Below are 10,328 nucleotides of genomic sequence, written 5' to 3'. Positions count from 1 at the left end.
ATACAATATTAATCACATGTTATAAATATTGCAATAGTTCTTCAAAAAGTTGGTCAAACTTAATTTTTTTACTTAAGACAAAACTGTAAGTGCACTTATTTATTTATAACTCTCCGTTTCATATTGTTTGTCACAGATTAGATTGTATATATATATCCTCCACGCACATGGGAAGCAGCAGAAGGTAATGACAGCCAGTGCGAAGCTAATTCAAAGCCATATACACCTCTCAAGAACCAAAGATCTGAAGATTAAGAGGTGGGAGGAGCCATGGGAGGGAGGGATCAAGGCGGGGATACGAACATGAACGACGTCAACGGAGGGGGATCGGGAGAGAGCGCTGATCATGAGCGGCAGGCGACCACCGCGGCGTCGCGCGTGCCGCTGTACCGAATGTTCGCCTTCGCGGACATGACGGACGGGGCGCTGATGGCGGTGGGCGCGGCCTCGGCGGTGGCCAACGGCATGGCGCAGCCGCTCATGACCTTCATCTTCGGCGACGTTATCGACGCCTTCGGCTCCGCCGCCGACTCGCCGGAGGACGTGCTGCACAAAGTCAGCAAGGTGCGTGCATACGACGCGCGCCTGCGTATTTTTTTATTCGCCTTTCCACGACACAATAGATAGAAAAACGGGGCCCCAAGTCCATCAATATCTGGCCCATCATATCGTTTCGGCCCAGACAAAGGTCCGATTTATTTCCAGTTTCTTCTCATCACTCCTACTGCCCTATGCGACAATGACACGACCTCCTGACCTCCGCCGCGCCATGGCTCCCTGGCGGCTCGACGTATCCACGGCTCCACGCCGGAGACCCGGCTGACACCGCTGGCGAAAGGATGGTTTGAGCCGTCCGTTGCTGGAACACGGTATCCCAATATCCCAGCCCTGCTGCTCAGATTAATTTCTTTAGGGCTGGGTGCTGTCGTCAGTGCAGTTTCCTTTGAGAGTTAAATGTGTGTGGAGTCACCGAGTCAGGCATCCTCCGTGCACTCGACATGGAAAGAATCTAAAATTCTGCTGCCGCTTGCCCATTTGCCAGCTAACCCTTTGCCTCCATTTTCTTGGCATTTGGATATTATTTACCCTCATAGCATTTTGGAGGCCGGTGATGTTTTTTTTGGGCTCACACTGGAGTGCCCAATAATGTGCCGACACGTTTTCGAGCCTAATAAAACCGTCGGCACACTTGTGCCGGCCCCTACACGTTGGGCGCGAAACAGTGGCACTGGCACCTCGCGACACGTAGGATTCGGCATGTGGGGCTGCCTTGGTACTGAGACTAACCACCCGTCACTTTTTAAATGACCACGTGGAGAAGGCTAGCTGTTGTCTTCAACTGGCGCGCTAGTTCCCGAGGCGGCGATGCGATGGGACGCTGCCCGCCAGATCCCGACAGCTGAGCTTCCCGTGTCATGAATGTGCACGGCCGTCGCCCGCTATAAACCGCCCGTCCCCCTCCCGTCTCCGCCCATTCCCCCACCCTCTCCTCCGAAAACCCTAGCCACCGACAACCACCATCTCTACCACCATGGCGCACAACTACGAAGCTGGCGCCAAATCCACTGGCGTCGGCGAAGACCGGACGCACAACTTCACCATCGACGAGGTGACGTTGCTTGGTCGTGCTGCTCGTGCCGCCAGAGTACCGCCTCCTGCACAGGTGGCACCTATCGAACGACGGGTACGCTGTCCCGCCTTTGCCGGAACGGGCGGAACTCCACGCCCTCATCAACGAATGCCGGGCGCAGATGCCGCCGCGGTAGTGCGACGAGCCGATGTGGGCGCCGAGAAGTCAGGAGTGGGCGGAGGTGTTCCAGCACAAGCAGGAGGCCGAGATCGCCCAATTCGCCGGCCCCGACTCTAGTCGGTTCAAACGCCTCGGCCGTCGCGTGTGGTGGCACGGGCGGGGCGTCGATAAGACGCTCACTGCGTACGGCTACCGCCGGTGTCGAGCCAAAGACCCTCCTCGTCGGCTGGTGTGCTTCCCCGTGGCCTAGTCCATCGTTCCCGCAACGCATTCGGGCTTGCCGTGCTCTGGCTCTAGCTCTAGAGGATGGCAACGCTCGTCGCCCTACCCGCCGCCGAGACGGGCCGGCGGGATCATCATCCACGCCGCGTGGATCATCTTCGGCGCCGGCGCTCCTCCACCCGAAGAAGGAGACCGCAGTGTAGAGGCGCGCAGACACCTCTACCTCGGGCGCCGTAGGGCGCTAGACCTCCCGCCAATTTTCCCGCTGCCAAAGAAGAAGTGGTGCGAGGTGGAGCTAGAGATGCAGGAGTCCTAGTGCAGCGCCGACAATCCAGAAGACTTTCCGGGCCAGCATTTTTTGTTGCACCGGTCGTTCAACGAGGGCGTGTCAGTGGCGACCGAATGGTAGGCGGAGTGGTGGTCGGCGCTCGACAGCGGCAATGTCGTCGACCTCGACAGGGGTGCTCCGACACTGGCGACAAATTCGGAGGACGACAACGACGACTTCGACTTTGGCTTGAACGAGGACGGTGCCGACAACTTAGACTACAACGCGTTTGACCGCCGTCATTAGATTAGGGTATTTTATTATCTTGTAGTTTAAATTTGGCAAACTTTATACAAATTCGAATGAAGTCCACTGTCTTTGACTTTTTTTGAAAGTTTACTTTTTTTTGGGGGGGGGGTCGCCGGTGTGTGCAGCCCCTCCCTAAATTGAGGGAGCAGGTGCCGGTACCCCCAATAAGGCACTGCCGATGCACCTGCCGGGGTATATTTGGGGGGCGCCGGTGGAGATGCTCTTAGTACTATATGCGTTGCCATTCAAGGCAAGATGCCAATATATGTACATAGAACTTATGAGAGAGTTCCACACAGAGTTGTACATCGTATCTAAGTAAGTCGCACTCATATGAAGTACCCTATTGACAAATGTTTATAAATGCTTACTGTTCAAATATGAAGTTATGGTGGCAATTCTTTATGAAAAGTATGAATATATGTGCAGTATTATAAAGGCAAGGGTTTAACTCATCTATGCTTGTACCAGGGAACTAATTTTCATCCTATTTAATTTCTAATCAGGTCTTTTTTGCTTTCAGGTGATCATTAACTTTGTTTATCTTGGCATTGGAGCAGGACTGGTTTCAACACTCCGTGAGTGCCTTTCATTTGCAAAAAATTGAGATATCTTTCTGAATAAAAGTTGCTTGATCTTTCAATTAGTGAATCCTACCAATAACAAAATTTGCTCGAATGTTATACTTGGGGTGCCTACTCTTGGTTCTTGTAATGGGTATGTTGTTTTGGATTTTCAGTGTGATGTGAATTCGGATACTCCCTGCCCTGCCTGTTCCTACAAAACAAATGTTGCAGAACAGTTGTCCATAGTTTTTTTTTTCAACAAGAAAATGCAAAAGCATTGTTTCCTGGTGTATTTATAGGAACTAAATAGTTCATACTAAGCCGGAGACCGTCCAGAGTAATTTTTAAGACACTACTAGAATACTCCTTCCATTCCTTCCTTGATTGGCTAATTTGATATTTTGATAGAGGTATCATGCTGGACAATCACTGGAGAAAGACAGGCAGCACGCATCAGAGCTCTGTATCTCAAGTCGATTCTCAGACAGGACATTGCATTTTTTGACAAGGATATGAGCACTGGGCAAGTTGTTGAGAGGATGTCTGGAGACACATTCCTCATTCAAGATGCCATTGGAGAAAAGGTAGGCTGTTTGAGAACACAAAGGAGTAAGCTTGTGCCACATCGTCGACGCATTGTTAGATATTATAATCTGATGACCAATTTGGCCAAGCTTGTGTATAAAGTGGCTCTATCATTCATTGCTTCACTATATTCAGTAGATCCCTATTGCCAAAATGGCAAACCTTGTTATACTTATTGACATAGAAGATAGCACAATGATTTTTCATTTTTTTGTGTGCTAACCTAATAATATGTTCACAAAAAATAAGATAACTACAGAAAATATCAGTAAAAACTTTATCTTAAAGCATCTTTAGATAACTAAAATCCCATTAGTATTTAACACTTTTCTGTGCACATATTTTCTCTTAGGTTGGCATGTGCATACAACTCCTTTCTACCTTTTTTGGAGGCTTCATTATTGCATTTGTGAGAGGATGGCTCCTGGCACTTGTCATGCTCTCAAGCATTCCGCCAGTAGCTGTGGCTGGTGCTATTGTGTCAAGAATCATGACGAATCTCTCCAGCAGAATGCAAGCAAAATATGGTGATGCTGGAAACATTGTTGAGCAAACTATTGGGGCCATTCGAACGGTAAGTTCTAGTGGATACTTAAGAACTACTTGGTTGCATAGTCATGGCCATGGGGGGCAAAGTTTTTCTTACCAAAGTTTTACCAAATTTGGCACCTGTTTGGTTCGATGGCAAAGTTTTAGGAATGTTCCAATTTTGGAGGTTATCTAAGTCTTGGAGCCAAAGTTGGCCAAAACTCATGTGGCCATTTTGGACACAAATATTTTGTGAACGTATTTTTTCCTTTCTTTTCTTTTGCTTCATTTGGGGCTCACACCAAATAGAGATGCCATTTATATTTTTTATTGGTTCTTGGCAGCCACTATTCTCTTCTTACTCTGCTTATGCTTTGAAGGTTGTTTCGTTTCATGGTGAGAAGCAAGCTATAACAACATATAATAAGTTCATAAGAAAAGCATATGAATCGGCTCGACGAGAAGGTGCTGTCAGTGGCCTTGGAGTAGGTTCAGTAATGGGAATCTTGTTTTGCAGTTATGGGTTAGCAGTTTGGTATGGATCTAAATTGATAGTTGACCGAGGATACAATGGTGGCCTAGTTATCAATATTATGATGGCTGTCATGGTCGGCGCAATGTAAGTTTTGTACATTAACCCTTACCACTGTAATATTCTGAGTAAAAATATATGGTTTACATATTTAAAATTTGAAACTTGTTACGAATGTAGTTCAAGGCTAAAAATTATAGCTAGGTCGGTGCATATGAAGATGTTGGGAGCATTATAGGGTACACTTCAGATTTTGTATAAACTTTCTTTAGTAGTGGGTCATTTCTTTCTCGAACTTTGAAGGACATACATGGGACATTTGATAAATAACACTATAAATGACATAAATCTGATTAAACACTTGGTTATTTTCAAGGAATCCTTTCAAAATTTTGACATCTTATTTAGACAATTTTACTCATTTTTATCTCTAATATCCATTCTGTTTTCAAGTACTATGAGTAGATATGGCATAAGGAAAATTCATTTGTTCATGCTTATGGTCATAATAATTTGGCATCTTCGTATTTCTACATACTTTACCAGCGGCATCACATGGGGTATCAACTAGTATGTCAAATAGGATCTTCCATCTCTGTTTTCAAGATCTTGTTTCTAATCAAGTTATATCTCATGTGCAGGTCCTTAGGTCAGGCATCACCATCAATAACAGCTTTTGCAGAAGGTCAAGGAGCAGCATATAGGTTGTTCAAGACAATTGAAAGACAACCAGATATTGATGTATATGACACCACAGGGATCTTCCTGGAAGACATTAAGGGTGATGTTGAACTGAAAGACGTGTACTTCAGCTATCCTTCCAGGCCTGAACATTTGGTATTTCACGGATTCTCCTTACAAGTTCCAAGTGGCATGACAATTGCCCTAGTTGGAGAGAGTGGCAGTGGAAAGTCAACTGTTGTCAGTTTGGTGGAGAGATTCTATGATCCACAGTCTGGGGAAGTCTTGATTGATGGGGTTGACATTAGAAGAATGAATCTTGGCTGGATAAGAGGGAAGATTGGTCTTGTCAGCCAAGAGCCAGTGTTGTTCTCAAGTACGATCAGGGAAAATATTGCCTATGGGAAGGATAATCTTACTACTGAAGAGATCAAAAGAGCAATCGAGTTAGCAAATGCAGCAAATTTCATTGATAAATTGCCAAATGTACAATGTGAAATTAAAATGTCAATAACATTTTTTCAGTTGCTGTCTTACACATGGTTAATTTGAAGTATATTTTGTGAAACATTGCAGGGTATTGAGACGATGGTTGGGGAACGTGGTACTCAACTGTCTGGAGGACAGAAGCAAAGAATAGCAATAGCTAGAGCGATTATAAAAAACCCTAGGATATTGCTACTTGATGAAGCAACCAGTGCATTGGATATGGAATCTGAGAGGGTAGTTCAAGAAGCTCTGGATAGGGTAATGTTAGAAAGAACTACAATCATTGTTGCACATCGCCTAAGTACAGTAAAGAATGCCGATGTCATATCCGTCCTACAAAATGGGAAGATTGTGGAACAAGGTACGGCATATGAGAATTGAGAACTTCGGTACAGAAAGTACACTGTTTCAAAATAGATTCCTTCTGCAATCTCTGTGTACTTTAGTCAATGTGTTCCTGCTTTACCCTTCATGAATGTCATAAAAAGGAGCCTTTAACTCTCTTGTGCTAGCATGTTTTTCGTATCACTATTAATATGTTAGTCTTGTAAATGTGGATATTTCACTCATCTTCTTAATTCTTATGCACCGGAATGTGCATATTTCACTCACACTCCCATCTTTTTTTTCGTATCACTATTAATATGTTAGTCTTGTAAATGAAACTAGTTTAGACCCCACTGTGCAGCATTATGTTACAGCTACTTAAAAGCATGCAAGTCATTTTCACATCTTTGTACTTGTGAACACTGCTTAACTAGATAAATTGAAGTGGTTCTTAATAACTATATAAAAATATATCCCTGGTGACACTCAATTTACTAGTTGGATGATGACCTGAATACCCTTTGGCACTCCAAAAATATCAACTCCTTTTCATTTACCAATCTTATGCACATAACATGCTGCCTGATATGTGAATTCGGAGCAGGTTCACATGCAGAACTGGTGAAGAAACCTGAAGGTCCTTACTCTCAGCTGATTCACTTGCAAGAGACCCTGCAGGAAGCAGAAGCCCCTAATGTTGACCCTGATGTGATAATGAAGAATGGTTTAGGCTCTAGGTCTACTACTAAAAAACTAAGCAGCCAAAGTACCTCATTTAGGAGGTCAACCAGTAAAGGCTCTTCTTTTGGGCATAGCGGTAGACATACCGTCCCTGCTCCATATGGACTATCGGATCCCATGGAATTCAACAATGGTCAAGACCTAGAGGAGACTGCAGAAAAAATATCTAGTAGTCGAAAGAAAGCTCCGATTAGTCGACTCTTCTATCTGAACAAACCAGAGGCTGTCATTCTTGGTCTTGGTTCGATGGCTGCTGCAATGCATGGAACCATTTTGCCTGTATATGGAATATTGATTTCAAGTGCAATAAAGTCGTTCTATGAGCCGCCAGCAGAACTACTAAAGGACTCAAGGTTCTGGGCAAGCATGTTTGTGATGCTGGGTGCTTCCGCATTTGTTCTGATTCCAATAGAGTACTTCCTGTTTGGACTAGCAGGTGGGAAGCTTGTGGAGCGCATACGGTCACTGACATTCCAATGTATCATACACCAGGAAATTGACTGGTTTGATAAACCTGAACACTCCAGGTTTGCGTCAAGTCTTTCTATCATCATTATATATGTCAGAATTTTTCATTTTTCCCTAACAATAGAATATAAAATCTTTATTTTAAGATTTGCGACTATTATATTGGTATCCTAGTTGCGGGATTTTCTTAAGCACTTGGACCAAGCACAGACCACATATGATTTGGATACCTGTAACAAATACTCTGGCATATATTATTTGCTTATTAAAGCACTTCAAAATTCTTTTTAAGACATCACGGTACTACAACTAACACTAAGAAACATAAACTCTTACAAAGGACGGATTTCATAAATCATTAGCATTAGCCTTGTGGTGCAAAAAAAAAAACCCTTTATAAATAATCTGGCGCTAAGAAGAGTAAAAAAATGTGTTTTTAGCAACATTTATGCATGCTAGATAGATAGCTTGAGCACTCTTCTTACAGTTTTTATCATTACTAAAATTAATCCTTTTGGCTTTTTAAAGAAAAATGTGAAGAGTTATACTTGTCAACTAGTGAGATATTTCTATGGAATTACTTATACAAGTTTCAACTTTTGTTCTAGTGGAGCAATAGGTGCTAGGCTATCGACTGATGCTCTGAACGTGAAGCGACTTGTTGGAGAGAACTTGGCACTTAATGTCCAGACTGTATCAACCATCATAGTAGGTTTCACGATAGCTATGGTGGCAAATTGGAAGCTGGCACTCATTATCACAGTGGTGGTTCCTTTCGTAGGTTTCCAAGCCTATGCTCAAATGAAGTTCCTGAAAGGTCTCAATAAAAATGCAAAGGTATATGTGTTATGAACTTCCATTTTCCTCGAAATCCACCAACAAAATGATTGATGTTCATACACACATTCATCACCTGGATCGTGTTTTTGTCTATTGTTTGGTGGCGTGCAGTTAAAGTATGAGGAAGCAAGTCAAGTAGCAACCGACGCCGTTGGAGGCATCAGAACTGTTGCGTCGTTTTGTGCAGAGCAGAAGGTGATGGATGCCTATGCAAAGAAATGCCAGTCTCCAACAAGGCAAGGAATGAAGGAAGGTGTTGTTGGTGGCTTGGGATTTGGATTCTCATTCCTTGTGTTTTACCTTACCTATGCTCTTTGCTTCTATGTGGGTGCAAAGTTTGTTCATGATGGAAAAGCAACATTTCCTGAAGTGTTTCGGGTGTGAGCAAATTCTCATTCATTACTTGCAGCCTTGATTGTTCTAAATAATTTGGTTAACTGATTAACTGGTTATCAGGTCTTCTTCGTGCTAGTTTTGGCTGCTAGTGGGATCTCACGAACAAGCGCAATAGGTGCAGATAGCACCAAGGCTAATGATTCAGCCATTTCGGTATTCGAAATTCTTGACCGTAAGTCCAAGATAGATTCTAGCAGCGAGGAGGGTATGGTCATTGCAAGTGTGAGGGGCAATATTGAGTTCCAGAAGGTGTGCTTCTACTACCCCTTACGGCCAAGTGTTCAAATTTTCAACGATCTATCGTTGAAAATTCCTTCTGGACAGGTTATTTTCTATCTTAACTAATCAGTAGATGAGATTAGTGTTGTTATCAATTGCTAGCTGGTACGAAGATAAATATGGTGACAGTATATCCTTACAGACGGCTGCCCTTGTTGGAGAGAGTGGAAGTGGGAAGTCCACCGCAATCGCGCTGCTGGAGAGGTTCTATGACCCAAATTCAGGCAAGATCCTTCTCGACGGTGTGGATCTTCAGACCCTCAAGGTTAGTTGGCTCCGGCTGCAGATCGGGCTGGTGGCACAAGAGCCAGTGCTGTTCAACGACACCATCCGCGCCAACATAGCCTATGGAAAGCAAGGGGAGGCATCTGAAGAAGAGATCGTCGCTGCTGCCGAAGCATCCAACGCACACCAGTTCATCTCCGGGCTGCCCGACGGGTATGATACTGTCGTCGGCGAGAGAGGGATCCAGCTGTCAGGCGGGCAGAAGCAGCGTGTGGCCATCGCGAGGGCCATCGTGAAGGACCCCAAGGTGCTCCTACTGGATGAGGCAACGAGCGCTCTGGATGCCGAGTCGGAGCGGGTGGTGCAGGAGGCGCTAGATCGGGTGATGGTTGGGAGGACGACAGTGGTGGTTGCGCACCGCCTGTCAACTGTAAAAGGCGCCGACATCATCAGCCTAGTCAAGAACGGGACGATAGTGGAGAAAGGAAGACATGAAGAACTGATGCGGATAAAAGATGGAGCCTACGCTTCCCTTGTTGAGCTTAGCGCCACTTGAAGATAACCTGCTGATAGCCTGGGCACATCACTCTTCCAATAATTCGAAAACTGACGTACGTGTCTGATTCTCCCTAACTAGGCATGCTTCATATGCAAGCTTGCCCTAGAAACGGACTTGCATTTGTTAGTCTGTTTAGATAAAATCGCGCTGCCATATTTTTCTTCGAGAACTCGTTGGAGATCTTCGAATTTTTGAATTAAGTGGTAAAAAGGAGGTTACACCATAAACTCAAGGTTACAAGGTAGATGATGTAGCCCCGCCCAAAGACGACACTACACCAAGGCCAACTAGTCCCCCAAGTGGACCGATGACTCGAGCCCGAGCAAAGCTATACATGACAAGGTACGAACCTCGGGAAGAAGGCATGAGAGAGAGCTCAGGAAAGGACCACGAGGTGGGAGAAGGACAACGTCAAACACACCTTTCTACTCCAGGACGCCAAGGACCAGCCCAGCCACCCAGGTAGCACGACACTACCGCCAGGAGGACCGTCCCTGCCGCCAGAGGCAGCGGCACTACCGCCAGCACCAACGGCGCTGCCGCCGACGACAGTGGCACTGCCG

General features: G+C 45.2%; 1 protein-coding gene across 1 annotated transcript; it reads left to right on the top strand.

The window, feature by feature from the left end:
• The first annotated feature begins 270 nt into the window (after positions 1–270).
• On the top strand, positions 271–9,769 carry LOC124663651 (ABC transporter B family member 5-like). Its single transcript, XM_047201325.1, has 12 exons — positions 271–564; positions 3,073–3,127; positions 3,524–3,699; positions 4,053–4,274; positions 4,609–4,847; positions 5,402–5,927; positions 6,018–6,291; positions 6,862–7,525; positions 8,075–8,303; positions 8,418–8,684; positions 8,763–9,026; positions 9,124–9,769. Exons 1-12 carry the CDS (start codon positions 271–273, stop codon positions 9,760–9,762), a joined length of 3,849 nt encoding a protein of 1,282 aa, XP_047057281.1. The 3' UTR covers positions 9,763–9,769.
• The last annotated feature ends 559 nt before the right edge of the window (positions 9,770–10,328 follow it).

The sequence above is a fragment of the Lolium rigidum genome, chromosome 6, assembly GCF_022539505.1.
Source record: "Lolium rigidum isolate FL_2022 chromosome 6, APGP_CSIRO_Lrig_0.1, whole genome shotgun sequence".
Taxonomy (NCBI): Eukaryota; Viridiplantae; Streptophyta; class Magnoliopsida; order Poales; family Poaceae; genus Lolium; species Lolium rigidum.
Note: the sequence above shows the minus strand (reverse complement) of the source record. Positions and strands in the feature narration are given on the sequence as shown.

Coding starts and splice junctions, on each gene's coding strand:
- LOC124663651 (XM_047201325.1), top strand. CDS start 271: ATGGGAGGGAGGGATCAAGGCGGGGATACGAACATGAACGACGTCAAC. Junction 3,128..3,523: donor AGGACTGGTTTCAACACTCC/GTGAGTGCCTTT, acceptor ATATTTTGATAG/AGGTATCATGCTGGACAATC. Junction 4,275..4,608: donor CTATTGGGGCCATTCGAACG/GTAAGTTCTAGT, acceptor TATGCTTTGAAG/GTTGTTTCGTTTCATGGTGA.